Below are 14177 nucleotides of genomic sequence, written 5' to 3' on the forward strand. Positions count from 1 at the left end.
GGGGGGGGGGCGCCCGCGGAAGAGCGCGCGGAGTGGAGCAGGTTCTCGTACACGAGCTTCGACATCGAGGAGGGCTTGTACTTGTGCTCCTCGCCTACGCGGGCCACGCCGACGCGGCGGAGATCATCGACGGAGTGGAGAGGGGGCTTGGTCTCCTGTGCGCCCCCTCTCGCCAGAGTCGAAGAGGACACGCGTGCGTCCGTCCGCCATGTGCTCCGTCACGGTGCCTACGCAGTGCGCCGACTCGCCGTCAGCATGCGACACTGTCTACAGCTCCTCCCCCCGTGCACCGGCACGGCGCCGATCCCGCGGAGGCCGTGCCGGACGCGGTCTCCGACCACAAACTTGAAGTACTTTGCCTGTGGCGAGGCTGAGCCGAGATGTGGCCGAGGTACACGGCCGACCGCGCGCACTATGAGTGGTGCTTTGCCTGCAGCTGCCCGTCGGCGACATGCAAGTTGTAGAGCGTTCGGCCGATCACCTAGCGGCGGGGTGAGGGGTGGGGTGAGGGGTGAGGGGTGGGGTGGGTGCGAGGCCCACGTTGCAGAGCCGATCGCCTTGTCATCATCGAGCGCGGTCGTCACGTGCAGCGAGCCTACCCATCATTCACCCCTCGCGGTCCGATGCTCCCCCTCTCCCATCCGCTCGGGGTCGTCGCGCGGCGAGGGGCGCCGTCTGCCACGAGCACCTCCCAGTCGAGCTCGCGCAGCCTCTTAGTCACGCCGTCGCCTGAAAGAAGGGGCTCAAGCGGGCTGAGCCAGGAGCCAGACGGGAGAGGTCGCCCTCTGTGGGACGGTGTCGCCCAAGCCGTCGTTGGCGGTGATGCAGAGCGCCGCTCGCGGCTTCGGGCGGCCGGAGCCCTGGCCTTTGATGTTTCCCAAGTTGCGGATTCGGGAGCCCACCCCTTTGGCCGCCTCCGGGACGTACCCGATGTTGGACTCGTTGACGAACCCGATGACAGCCTTGAAGAGGGGCGGGCCGACGACTTGGTTGCACACGACGAGCGCGACGATGCAGGCCGCAAAGTCGGGGCCCCACGAAAAGTGCGGCGCGACCTATTGCCGCTCGGAGCCCCTCACCGCACCGGCCTAGACCTCCGGGTGTCGAGAGGCAAAGTGCGGCGCGGCCGTCTGTGCGAGGCCGAGCGTGACGCCGGCCTGCGTGAGAAAGGCCATCCAGTAGCGGTTGTAGTACTCGGCGGGCTGGCCGCCCAGCTGGCCGCCCAGGCGGGAGCCGGCGATGATTGAGAGCGAACGGGCGCCAAAGAGGAGGATGCAGGCGGAGCGGTTGCGCCACAGCACGCCCAGGTCCATCGTGATGCCCGTGAAGGTGAAGAAGAGGAGGTAGACGGGGCCAGACAGGTCGGTGACCGAAGCGTGGAACAGGCGGGCCTACGTTCGATGCGAACAATCAACGGTGTGGAAACACTCAAGGGTCGGCCGATTGAAAGACTCCCAAACAATGGCGGCCCCCCAGAGCCAGAGCCGTTGCACCCTGTCCCAAGGGCGAGGGGCTGGCGCGCCTTTCGGACAGACGAGAAGTTGGACGCGATGAAGCCGGTCACCTACCGGCGTATGATGAGTATCATTCATACTCCTCCCCATCTAGTCTCGAGAAGAGGGACGCGAGGAGGGCGGCCACCATGCAAACCACCAGCGGGTTGAGCCGCGCCGCGCCGCGGGTTACCTCGTCGTACTCCTCGCCGAAAAAGAGGGCGAAGCCGGTGAGCAGAAAGGCGGCGCGCTGCGCAAAGGCGACCAGCGCGCCGACGAGGAGCGCGAGAGGCGCGAGGGGGGCGGGAGTGCGGCACCAGCCGTCGGGCAGGCGCGCGTACACGACGAGCGGATAGGCGAAGCCGAGGAGCGCGCCGGCGACGACCGAGAGGAGGGTCTGCTTGAGGAAGGCGAGGAGGAGCATGGCGCCGGCCGCGGCCCCGCCCTCGCCGCCCTCGGCCTCTCCGGCGGCGGTGAGGGCGTTGACGACGAGCTGTGTGAGGGCGAAGAGGAGGACGACGACCACGTCCATCAGCACGGTGACGGTGAGGACGGTGGTGGTGAAGGGGCCCTTGGCGTGCAGCTCCTCGATGATTGCGATGGCGGAGGAGGGCGAGCGAGCGACGGCGAGGCAGGCGATGAGCAGCGCGGCGGAGATGCGGTGCGACAGCGGCAAATCGACCAGGAAGGGGAGAAAGAGGTCGCCGAGGGCTAGGGTGCTCAGCACGGACGCGACCCAGGTAACCGAGACGAGGCCGGTCAGGACGGAGACGGCGGCGGACAGGTTCTCGCGCACCTCGTTGAGGTGGAGCTTGCCGCCCGCCGACAGGCCGATGAAGCCGAGCGCGACGTCGTTGAGCCAGAGGAGGCGGCGGGACTCGTCGGAGGAGAGGACGTCGCAGCCGTACGGTCCGGCGACCACGCCGAAGAAGAGGAATGTGGTGATGGCGGGGAAGCCGAGCCCGGACAGCAGCGAGCCAAAGGTGTGCGCAGACATCCCGACGAGGAGGAGGAGGAGGAGGGCGGGCGCGATCTCGTTGGAGCACTCTGCGACGCACCCCTCAAGGTAGCAGTGAAGGAGCCCCTCGCCGGCGACGCCAACGCAGCTCTCGGCCGCCTCGGCCGACTCGGCCGCCCACTCCGCATCCGCCCCGCTGCCCACCTCGCCCGCGTCCACAGGCACAGCGGCGCCTCGCTCGACGCCTCCCTCGTCACCACCGAGGATGGAGGATGGCGCGCTGCTGTTGCTGCCACCCTCGGCGGCGCCCGAAATCACCACGTCGCCCCACACGTCGCCCTCGTCCAGTGGTGTGATGGGCGTGCTGGATGCGGCGAGGCACACAAGCGTGATTAGGGACTTCATGGGATCAACAGCCTCCGCCGCCTCGGCCGAGCGCCAGCAGCGCCGCAGCAGGCGCCTGATCTCGTGCGATCTCGATAATTAAGATTTCAGCAGCCGCCGTCACATAAAACGCCAACCCAGGGCCCGATGGGCTCAAGCAGGTTTGCCTCTCGCACCCCGTCTGTTTTCCTTTCCTTTTTCTCTACAGCACCCTCTCTTTTCCTCTCTTTTTTCGGAAAACTGCGTGGAAATCGTCAAATTTTGGCCCCCCGGGGCTCTGAGCCGAGTCTGAGGCTGGTTTGGGCCCAAAATCAGCCAAACTTTAGGCCAAATCGGCAAAATGCCGGGAATTTCGCGGAGAACCCGTGTATACCTGGAAATTACCCTGCGGCAAAGAGGTGCAGCAATCGACACAAACAGACACAGTCACAGACAGCCAAAGCCAAACAGATGCCACACACGTAAGAATGGAACAACAGTTTACCTTATCTGTCGGGCTTTGCAACCCTCTCCTACACCTCGCACCTGGCGCAATGGCCATGCGTTTGCGTGTCCCATGGCCATGCAGCGGGCGGGCGGGCGACGACGAGATAGGCGAGCTCTAGGAGGGCGAGCTCACTGGCGCTTCTTCCCCTTCTTCTTGCCATGCTTACCCTTTGAGGCGGTCTTGCGCTCAGTCGCCGCCGCGACTCTCTCTGCCGATCCGGCAGGGTCTGGGCTGTCTGCCCCTCCCGACATCTGCTCCCATGCCTGGTCTGCGTAATCCTCCTCTTTGATGACCAGCCCAAGGCCCGGGTCGACGCATAGCGCAGCAAGCTCACCTCAGCGTCCAACGCAGTCGCACACTCAGTCGCCACCCGCAGAAAGCGGCTCTCGCGCGTGCCGTCATCGTAATAGGCGGCGTTGAGGAGGCAGGCCTCTAGCAGCCGGTAGCCGCGCTCTTCAAGTGCGATGCAGACCTTCATGGGTAGCGAGGATTGGTGTAACCCGAGCCACGGAGGCTTTTTCTGACGGCCGACCGTCAGTGCACGGAGTTGCCCCTTCTCCGACTGCCCCGGCTAGTTCCCGAGGTCGTCGGGTGTGACCCTGCGTCCCCCGAGACCTAGCGCGGGTGGATTGGAGGGGGCTCGCTGCAAGGAAGGGCTGTGTAAGAAGCCGATCCTCGTAGTCCGCCCCACTCCTCCCCATCGGGCCGCATAAGCGGCCACGCCTCGCAGATTCGTTTCTCGCGCCTGGGTCAGGCGCGCGGGGCATCCCCCGGGTCGCTCGACCAGCGATCCGAGAGTGGCCCCTATGCGAGGGAAAGAGCGGGGCCCCTCGACGCCTCTGTCCGGCCCTCCGAGGGGGGGGAGGGAATTGCAGGGTCCCCACGGGCCGCCTCAGTTCGGCCCTCCCGAGGGGGGGTGGGGAGCAAGGGGGTGGGGGGATTGGGGTGGTGGGGAGGGGTCTCGGTTTCGTGAGGCTAATACTGGCCTTTCGGGGAGGGGCCTCGCGCCAAGCGCTCATCACCGAAGTGAGAGCTGCCTGACCTCTTCCCCTCCACCTCCCTCGAGGATGACGATCGGCCGTCGATCCCGAGGCACGAGGGTCGTCGGTTGAGCTAGGGAGCCTGGCGATGGATGCCACCGCGACCCCTCGTGGCATCTCTCTCGCCGTCGGCGAGCTAGGGGCTCGCGGACGGCCGACTTTTGATATGACCATTAGGACAGCCGGCCCATCGTCTTCGTGGACGTCTGTCCTCGTGACACCCACACCCCACACGGCCTGTCTTGCTTCGGGGGGAGGGAATTACGGGGTCCCCACGGGCGCCTCAGTTCGGCCCTCCCGAGGGGGGGAGGGGAGCCAAGGGGGTGGGGGGATTGGGGTGGTGGGGAGGGGTCTCGGTTTCGTGAGGCTAATACTGGCCTTTCGGGGAGGGGCCTCGCGCCAAGCGCTCATCACCGAAGTGAGAGCTGCCTGACCTCTTCCCCTCCACCTCCCTCGAGGCAGCGAGTAGGCAGCGTCCAGCGAGTAGTCAAGGACAAGGTGGAGGGGCCTCAGTTGGAAGGAAGGCGCGCAAGAGCACGCCCTACGTCTTCCCCTCCACCCTCGAGAGTACCTATACGCTAGACGAGCGAAGGGCGGTGGCCAGTGCGCGGGCGAAGGGGGGGCGAGGGGGCTGGGCGCGGGGCGGGCGGGGCGGCCGGCAGGCGGGGCGGGCGGGCAGGCGGGGCGGGCAGGCGGGCGGGGAGGCGGGGAGGAGAGGGAAGGCTTAGCCATCAGCTGCTGTCAAGCCGAGGCGGCGATAGCCCATACCTGTGCGTATAGAACGCCAGTCCAGGCACGGGCCGGCCCCGGCCGCGGGTTCCCACCCCCGGCCTGGCCTGCTTTCAACGAAACCATGTCTCTGCCACAACGGCGCCCCAGACCGCTTGCTATCGGAGGTTCGCGACGCCCGGCTCCCTTCCCAGGGCCGTCGGCTGCCCCCCCGCCGCCGCCGCGCGCAGAGCGTGTACCCGACTGCACATGTTCATCCCCGCCCGTACCCCCCCTCCCCCCTCCCCCCCTGTTCCCCATTCCCCCTTCTCTCCCCGCGATTCTGCGTCGATTCATGTAGGGTGTTCTACTACCGCGGACTTTGACCACAGGCTGGTGTGTGAGATGCAGAGCATGTACGAACACCCTCGCACAATGCCCATGGGGTATCCACCGCACGGCATGGCCATGTCTGTGTACGCCATGCCGATGCCAATCTACCCTGCCATGGTGCCGGCGCCGTCCCCGATGGGCCGCCCCCTGCGCCCGCGACTCTGCCGCAACTTCGAAAGGTTCGGCCAGTGCGTGCGCGGCGACTTTTGCACGTACGCCCACGGCACAAACGAGCTGCTGCCGTACGTCGATGCTGCACGCGAGCGCGAGGCTTGCCTGTGGGACATGGTCCCAGGGCCATACGACGGAGGCCGCTTTGGCGGCGGCGGCCGCGGCCGCGGCGGCCGCGGCCGCGGCCGCTTTGGGGGTGGCGGGGGGGGAGGCAGCAGCAGCACTGGTGGTGGCGGCGGCGGAGGGGGATGCGGCCACCTCTACAAGACGCGGCTCTGCGCGCACTTCTCGGCTCGGCGGCGCTGCCCGCGAGGCGGGAGTTGCAACTTTGCCCACGGCCAGGAGGAGCTACGCGCACCTCCCCGAGCAATCTCGGAGCGCGAGCTGCTCAAGCAGGCCAAATGCCCGCCCCACCCCGCCCCCCTTCACTCGCGCTCCACCACCCTCTTGCCTCGCCTCGCAGGAGGCTCTCTCAAAGACTCGCCTCTGCCGCCACTTTGAGTCCTCCGGCCGGTGCCCAATGGGGGACGCTTGCCTCTTTGCCCACGGTGAGGCGGAACTCCGCGTTGTGCGCGACCCCGGTGTCGTGAGCAGCCGCGCGGCGGCCGAGCGCGCGGCCTCGCCAGGGGCAGTGCGGCTGACACTCCGCGTCTCGGCCGGCGGGCGAGTGCAGGCGGGGATGCAGCTGACTTGCAGGCGCCAGACACACGCGAGTTCGCCCGCTCGGACGGTAGCTGCCATGCGGGCGTCGGCGGGCCCGGCCCGGGCCGTCTGACGCTACTACGCATTCCAGCAGCAAGACCCCTTCCACCTGCGCAGAGCTCCGGGGTGCAAGGAAGGCAAAAGTAGCTGGGTCGTGAAGAACCCGAGGTTGCGGAACTTCAGAGGACGTCTCGCAATGTTGGCGGTGGAGGTGGAGGTGCGGGTTGTGGGTGCGTTACTGTGGCTCTGCTCGCTGCCGGATGTCTCGAGATCCCCCCCCGCCGGTCGCCGCTGCCTCCCGCGCCCTCCGGCGCCTGCTGCTACACTGCAGGTCGGCGCGCGCGCGCGGACGAGGCGGCGAGGGCCCCGTGCCCGGGGGGAGGTGTTTTCTTGAGTGTCCTTCCGTGCATATCCTCTCAACAACAAGTTCAACAACGATCACAAGAAATGAGCAGGTGAACAACATGGACACGTACACACTCTCCGCTGTGTGTATATAGAGTACTGATGACACTCACCCGGCACACACACATGGTCACAAGACGGCTTTAGGTGATACACGTGGAATGTTTCTGCCTTGTCCGGAAGAGACGAAACCGCGCCTGACCCCCCTGGCCCACTCGGCACTGCGCGCCGCCACCCCGCCCAGGATCTGGCCGATTGCCTGCCCTCCGAGGCCCGTCCCAAAAACCTCTTTGAGCGCCTCGGGCACCAGCTGGTCGAAGAGGAGGCCGTCCAGAAAGGCGGTCAAATCGAGGCCGGAGCCATCCTTGGCTGCCACCGGATGCAGGAAGAGGTCCTTCATGTTGACCACGTCGGTCACCTCCTCCGCCCGGTCTTCATACAGCCTGTCACGCGAGCTGGTGCTCCTGCAGTTGGCCAGCTCGTCGCGGAGATCCATCTCGATGTCGCCCTTGTAGCCCGTAAACAAGTCTTTGATGCCCACGCTCACGTCGCGAAAGGCGACCTCGCCGCACGAGAGCCGCAGCGGCAGGCTGCTCAGCGCGGTGCGCAGCTCGCGGACGTTGCCCAGCCGCAGCGCGGTCTCGCCAGAGTTCTCGTTGAGCTGCTCCATTGCGGTGCGCCGCTTTGGCGGCGGGGGCGGCGGCAGGCCAGCGGCGTGCATCCAGTGCAGGCGCATGTCAACCTCGCCGGAGAAGCCTTTGCCGAGCTCCGAAGGGCCGAGCGCGCGCACCGCCGAGCCGCGCAGCTTGGCGTCGGAGAGATAGAAAGTGCCCGAGATTGAGCCGTCGCGCGAGCGCGTCAGCGGCGGCGCGTGCTTGCAGTAGTCTGGCTGCGTCACCAGGTACTTGAGCGTGAGGACCCACTGGCCGAGCAGCCGGTCGCGCCCGACGGAAGAGTAGACGCACACGTGCAGCACGGTGGACGGGTCCGAAATGCGCAGCAGCACCTCGTCGTCGAAGACCCACTCCTCCCCCTCCCCCTCCCCCTCCCCGCCGAGCAGCGTGCCGGTCGCGGTCGACAGGACGACGCCGCGCGCCTATTAAACAACGAGTTCTGGTCCGACATATCCATTCATGAATCAGTCGACAGGACGATGCCGCGCGCCTTGACTGCGACATACGGCTTCGCGCCGCGCCGGCTGAGGCCGCGCACGGCGCCGACCCACAGACGCAGCAGATTGGGCGGCGGTGGCGTGGGCGGCCGCCACGGCAGGCAGCAGGACCGGCTGAGCGCGCAGCAAGACCGGCGGGCGCGCACCTCGAGCTCGGCGATCTCGCGCGCCAGGCCGTTTACGTTGAGCTCGCCGCGCGTGAGCTCAAAGTAGAGCTTGACGCGCCGCACGGAGGTGTGCTCGAAGTGGATCGGGACGGGCTGCAGCCTGCCCGTGCGCAGCAGCTCCTTGACCTACAGAGAGATATCTCGGGTGATCTCGGGTGATCTCGGGTGATCTCGGGTGAGGACCAGCAGCTCGCGCGCCCAGTGCAAATCGATGGTGAGCAGAAAATCGACCGCGCCCGCCGACACAAAGTGGCGGTGCGGGCAGCCGAGGGAGGGCGGGTTGGAGAGGGAGAAGTCCTCGACACAGAGGCGGAGGTGGAGGCGCGCCGGCCGCAGCTCGAGCCACGGCGAGAGGTGGATGGCGCCGAAGGTCAGCGGGTAGCCGAATAGGCCGAGGCGCGTGATGGCCTGCGAGGTAAGGAAAGGTCCGGTAAATTTCTCCACACACACAAAGTGGTGGGGCAAGGGGAGGCAACCCTCGCGACTCCACGTCTAGAAGACAGGAGCCCCGCGGCATTAAAAGTGCAAGGCCCGGTGCCTTGTGTGAGCGGTGTGAGCGGTGTGAGCGGTGTGAGCGGTGTGAGCGTGCGTGCGTGCGTGCGTGTGTGTGTGTGTGTGTGCGTGTGTGTGTGTGTGTGTGTGTGTGTGTGTGTGTGTGTGTGTGTGTGTGTGTGTGTGTGTGTGTGTGTGTGTGTGTGTGTGTGTGTGTGTGTGTGTGTGAGTGTGTGTGTGAGAGAGAGAGAGAGAGAGTGTGTGTTTGAGGTGTGTGTGAGTGTGCCTTTGAGGCGACCCAGCCGAGCAGGTACGGCAGCCGGAGGTAGGCGTAGCAGGCGGCGAGGCATAGGAGGAGCAAGGGGGAGAGGAGGAGGAGCGGCACGCAAAGTAGGCACCCGAGCAGAAGACTGCGCGCCGTCGGCCGCGGACGGCAGTCAACGGGCGTCGGAAAGCACGCAGTGGAGGCCTCGACGCCCTCCTCCGCCTCCTCGCCCGCTCCTCGCCGCTTCTGCTTTCGCGCCCGCCTGCCCCTCGCCCGCGCCTGCAGCAGCGCGACCGCCCCGTCCCGCGACTCCAAGTAAAGCGCTTTCTTCTTGAGCCGCGACAGGTACGACGCCTTTGGAGGCTCCACCTCGGGCGCGGGCGCCGGCGGCAACAGCGAGGCCGACTCGGGGCGGATGTCTATCGCTACGTGAGGCGCCCGACGGTCCGGCGCGGTCCAAGCCTCCCCGCACTCGGCATCCAGCGCGGAGCGCAGCTGGGCGAGCCGCTCGAGGCACGCCTCCTCTGCAGGGAACAGCAGCTGGGCGTTGCGCTCCCGCAGCGCTTGCGACGAAGGTGCGCCCGACTCAAAGCCAAACACGCCGGCGAACCAGTCGTGGGTCGCGGCCAGGCTAAAGGCTGATCGCTTACGCGCTTGCCTCCCTCGCGCCAAAGCTTGCAGCCTCACCGCCGAAGCCTCCCGCGGATCTACCGTGCGAGAGCGTGGAGAACGAGCGGGCGCACTCGCGGATCGCGGTTGCCTGGCCTGGCCCGAGAATGAGAAGAGCCGCTTCTTGCCGTGGGGAGGCCGGGTGGCTTTGATCGGCATTTGCATGTCGGTCCTCGCTCCCTTGCCGATTGCAGCGCATGCCGTAGGTCGCTCCCCCTTGCCCGATTGCAAAGGCCGAGTTTCTTTTTCAGGTAAGTAGCTCTCGAGCGCCGTCTACCTCCGTGATAGTGCCACGACGTGCGGCCTAGAATAGCGCACGCCAAGCAGTAGGCAGCTAGCCTGTGAGGAGGGCGTCCATAGACACCTCACTCACAAGACCCCACACACGGTCTCGTCCGTGCCTCGCCGGGCGGCGAGATTGCTAGAGGTGGAGCAAGCCTGCTCTAGCCTCGCATGTTACTTCCTGTCGTCTGTTGTGTCGTTGTGCCCTTGTTTGTACTCTTGGCACCGTGGAGTGCTTGGTTGGGGGGGCGACAGGGAGGATGACAACATGTGGCCTTGCGTTATGTGTGTACGCCAACTCCGGGTGTGTGGCAGCCAGCTGGCTGTGTGTCTTGTGAGCCTGTTTGTGTCTGTGTGTCGCTCGTGCGTGCCGTCATCATCTGTCTAGGCTCTAGCGTCCACCCATACCGCGTTGGTGTCCAGTCGACCAGTCCGAGCCTGGCTGTTCTTCACCTTTCTACCTAACCTAACCTAGCTCTAAACTTTCCCGGAGGAGGACTGCTGACGAGGTTTGCGATGGGGAGCGACCTTGCTTGGAGCACTTGAAGCACTTGGAGCCACGCGAAGCGTTTCTTTCTTTTATACTTACGGTTCGCCGCTCAGGCAGTAGGGTTCGGGCTCCCACCTACCTAGCCGGATAGGCGGTCTGTTCACACTCGCTGGAGCTCCCAGATAGGTACCGGTAGGTAGGTTGCGCCAGGTTGGGCTAAATGCGCCAAATTTTCTATTTTCGCTGTTTTCGCGCGAGAATCCACAGACCTATCCGGCTAGAAGAGCCTGAATCCGCCGCCAAGGGCGGCGGCGCTGGGCGTTGGCCTCCGGGTGACCGGAGTTTCATAGGAAACCATGTCTGATGCTGAGGGCAATGTCCCTCCAGTCGAGATGATGGGAGACGATGACTGGCGGTGCGTGATGGAGCTCGTTCCGCCTGACGACCAGCTCGCTGCAAGGCTGGTCTGCGCCCGGCTGAGCCGTGCGGTGAGTCGTACTCGCACGCGGGTGGTCTGCACGCTGCGATCAGACGCGCTGCGACAGTGGGCGGCGACTATCGGGTCGCCGTCGCCCTGGCCCCACTGGGTGGAGTGCCACTCCCTCTCGAAGGAGTCGTACAATGGACGGGTCGGCCGCGCACTGGCGCCTCCGAATGAGAACGGCCGGGTGCCGGTGAGTCTAGACGGTGGGCTGGGCGAGCTCGAGCCAATGGGGGTGAAGCCAATCCTGGTGAAGGTGGCCAACCTGCGGGCCCTCACATGCTTCGAGACGGAGCTCGTCTACGCAGTGCTGCTCAAGTCGGGCGTCAACGGTCCCGGCAACTGGCGCGAGGTGACGCTGCCGCGCCGCCACTCATGCTTTGTGCGAGAGCAGCTGAAGGACACGGCTCGAGTCCCGAACGCGCTCAACTGGCGGTTGGGCTTCCTCACACCGCAGCAGATGGATCAATGCGGCTTGACCGCGGGGACTGCAGGTGAGCTGCTTGACTTCATGGCACATGCAACGGCCAACTCTGCGGCTCTGGACGGCGCGCGGTGGGCGCTCGTGCAACGGCCGCCGCTCCTCGAGGCGTGCGGTGAGAGGGTGGCGCTGCAGCGCGTCTCGAAGCCGTCCTCGCTCGGCCGCATGCAAATGGCGAACCAGCCAGCCTGCCTCCTCATGATCGATCTCAGGAGCGGCGTTGCTCCGCCGCACCACATGGACGGCATTGGCGACGCCTACGTCTACAAGACGGCGCCGCGTTCGTCAACGACGGGGCGGCCTGCCGGTGGAGCGCCGGTCCACTTCCGGCTCCACGACTTCGAGCACATCTGGGACTGGATCAACGGCGAGCTCGGCTCAGGCGAGGCGCTGGCCGAGGGCTACGAGGTGAGCGCGGAGGAGTTCACAGCGAGCCGCAAAAAGTTTGATCGGCGCCGCGGGCGTGCGCGTTGAGACCCACTGTGTTGAGACGTTGAGTCGTTGAAACCGCAGTGCGCCCGCGCGCCGCGCAGCGCGCGTATACTTTTGTAAACTTTTGCACGGTTTTGTGCTGCGGCAAAGCAGTGTGTCAAAGTTCTACGCTCAACCTCCCCGCCAAGCCCCAGCAGCATCCAGCAAGGCACGCCGCGGTCTCTGAAGCGTGGCCGCTCTCTGCTCTCACATCAGACCGGGCGGCTATATCGTGTGTGTTTGTGCCCTGTGAGCTTGAGGGTCGCGGTGGCGCAGGCGGGGGGACACCATGGCACGCCTTTCGGAGGGCCCTATCGGCCGCTACTGTTGCCTGGGCTGCGCCCCACGTCCTGCCACTCGTCGTGCGTCTCGGCTGCGAGCAGCTTGGTCGTGGCCGAGGTTTGCATGTCGTGCTCGCGGGGGCCGCGGTGGCCATGCGGCGAGCCATGCGGCGAGCAGTGCGCAGTCTGCACCTCGTGCCGTACCTTGGCGGCAAAGGCGACGAGCGTAGTCCCGAGCAGCAGCAATGAGAGGGAGAGGTGGAGGGAGTCGCCCCCACTCGAGATTGGCAAAATCGGGCCCTCGTTGTCCAGCCAGAAAGCCGCCGCCTGCCCGCTGGCGACACTCCAGCCGGCGACACTCCTAAAGTCAGTCCACAGCGGCCACCCGAGCCGAACGGCGAAGACGGCGCTCGCCAGCACCGCCCGGCCACGGTCCGCCGCCGAGCGCGGCACGTCGGCGTCCGGAGGAAGCGGCAGAATGTGCAGCGGCAGTGGTTCCGTAGTTGCCACCACCGCCTCCATCAGAATTTCGTGGCTGGTGCTTCTGGTGCTGAGCGACGTGATGCGTCGAGCCTCCTGAATCTCCGGCTCGAACGCCTTGCGACACGAGCAAGAGAGCGGGTCGAGCGCCAGAATCAGCAGTGGTGACATGTGCACAGGATCAGGCCCGTGCGAGCCCAACAAGACCACAAAGGCGACGTAAAAGGCGAGCGAGAGCGCGCACACGAGGACGCGACAAGCGGTCGCCGCACGCCCCTGTGCGGAGAAGAGGACAACGACGGGCAGCGCAACCTCGAGGAAGAGGTTGCCGCAGGAGAACGCGGCCAGTGTGGGCTCGGAGGGCCGGAGCCACGTGCTCGGCCGCGCGTGAGCCGCTTTCTGCAGCCACTCGCCGTCGAGGTTGGCGATGACGCCGTGGACCCTCAGCTTGTCCACACCCGACAGCAGGTAGGTTGGTACCAGCACTGCACTGATGAGCATCTGGCGCAGCCAGCTGCCAGCGCGCTCGTTGGTGGCGAGGCCCGGCACTGCGGTGGCGGCGAGGAGCACGAACATGGCGACCACCTGGGGCGTCTGGTGGCCGCCGGTGTAATCGAGAGCGACGCCAACGAGGTAGGCGTACAGGCCGGCACCGGCGGAATAGCTCGCTGCGGCTGTGCGCGTGTAGGCCGCCGGCACAAGCAGAAACACAACCCATGAAGCAACCAGTGCTACCCGCACGCACGAGAGCCGGGCGTACCACTCGGCGGCGGTCTCTGGGGCGAGCGTGGGAACGAGGACCTCTGTCAGCGGCGGCCGAGTGCCACTCCGACCGGGTTGATCGCGCATCAGATCGACGAGCTCAGGAGCAGCTAGGGTGTCCTGCTCGGCCACAGCGATGCCGAGGAGGTCGACGGCCAGCAGTGAGGCGACAAACAGCTTGAACGACACTGCGGGACGAGTGAGCGCCATTTGACCACTCCACCACATTGAGAGGCCGTCTGCGCTCAGATGCGAGGTGGTCCAAGCAAGTGCGCGCTCCGCCACTCTCGAGATGGCGCCTATCCCCAGCCGCGTCACTGTGAGCATCACTGTGAGACTCGAGTCTCTATGTGGCATCGGCGGCTCGCCCTCGAATGCGACACCGACGGCGAGCGCGAGACAGAGGCCGGCGAGGACAACGAGGGTAGGTATACGCTCCTCCATCAGAAAGATCGACGCGAACGTGAGGCGTTGAGCTGCGGATGGGAAGGGGTGTGATTGGCGGGAGTGCGAGCCGTGGCAGTGTGGGGGCACCACACGCCTTGATCGCTGTTACCGCACGCCGCGGGCAGCAGGCGGCAGCCGAGGAGCCCGTGCGCCGCGTCAACCTAGGGCCACAAAGGTTCAGTCAGGGAAGCCCTTTGAACGGCAAATTGGCAAATCGGTCAGCCATGAGTCACCGCTTGACGGCTCATTTGAGCGATGACGGACTTATTGTCGTCGTTTAGTCGGTCGGTGAGATTGAGCTCGACCGGGACCGCAGTAGCCCTCGTGCTGCTGGTCTGCGTCGCCAGGGCAAGCGAGACGAGCGCCGAGCATCGCATCGTCATGGCGCCCGTCAGATAGCTGGCCGTGACGCCCAAGTTTGTGCTTCTGGGTTCGGGCTCTTCCGGTAGGGGATCTGCCGCCAAAACGCCGTACCTACCGACCTGTCCCCAGGCCGC

At 66.0% G+C, this 14177-nt stretch overlaps 2 protein-coding genes across 2 annotated transcripts in view; both read right to left on the bottom strand.

Moving 5' to 3' along the window:
- EMIHUDRAFT_465210 (hypothetical protein) overlaps nt 1–3800 on the bottom strand; it is a gene marked incomplete at its 5' end in the record, with an annotated part of 5159 nt that extends 1359 nt beyond the window's left edge. Inside the window, 12 exons of the mRNA XM_005763051.1 lie at nt 14–94; nt 174–227; nt 302–359; nt 431–481; nt 558–595; nt 673–729; nt 803–1055; nt 1128–1391; nt 1523–1564; nt 1642–2911; nt 3455–3585; nt 3657–3800. Of these exons, the coding sequence (XP_005763108.1) occupies nt 14–94; nt 174–227; nt 302–359; nt 431–481; nt 558–595; nt 673–729; nt 803–1055; nt 1128–1391; nt 1523–1564; nt 1642–2911; nt 3455–3585; nt 3657–3800 (2443 nt within the window). The remainder of the gene's footprint in view (nt 1–13; nt 95–173; nt 228–301; nt 360–430; nt 482–557; nt 596–672; nt 730–802; nt 1056–1127; nt 1392–1522; nt 1565–1641; nt 2912–3454; nt 3586–3656) is intronic.
- Nucleotides 3801–6742: 2942 nt separating this feature from the next.
- EMIHUDRAFT_465211 (hypothetical protein) lies at nt 6743–9721 on the bottom strand. The gene is made up of 4 exons (XM_005763052.1): nt 8858–9721; nt 8278–8487; nt 7906–8205; nt 6743–7837 (listed from the first exon to the last, which is right to left on the bottom strand). Exons 1-4 carry the CDS (start codon nt 9668–9670, stop codon nt 6872–6874), a joined length of 2289 nt encoding a protein of 762 aa, XP_005763109.1. The 5' UTR covers nt 9671–9721; the 3' UTR covers nt 6743–6871.
- Nucleotides 9722–14177: the final 4456 nt, after the last annotated feature.

Source organism: Emiliania huxleyi (assembly GCF_000372725.1).
Source record: "Emiliania huxleyi CCMP1516 unplaced genomic scaffold EMIHUscaffold_65, whole genome shotgun sequence".
NCBI classification, from domain to species: domain Eukaryota; phylum Haptophyta; order Isochrysidales; family Noelaerhabdaceae; genus Emiliania; species Emiliania huxleyi.

What these genes read in the sequence shown, in the direction of transcription:
- EMIHUDRAFT_465211 (XM_005763052.1), bottom strand. Translation starts at nt 9,670, where the DNA reads ATGCAAATGCCGATCAAAGCCACCCGGCCTCCCCACGGCAAGAAGCGG. An exon ending in TCGGCTGGGTCGCCTCAAAG is followed by an intron (nt 8,488 to 8,857) that starts GCACACTCACAC and finishes CTTACCTCGCAG; the next exon opens with GCCATCACGCGCCTCGGCCT. An exon ending in AGCCGTATGTCGCAGTCAAG is followed by an intron (nt 7,838 to 7,905) that starts GCGCGCGGCATC and finishes GTTGTTTAATAG; the next exon opens with GCGCGCGGCGTCGTCCTGTC.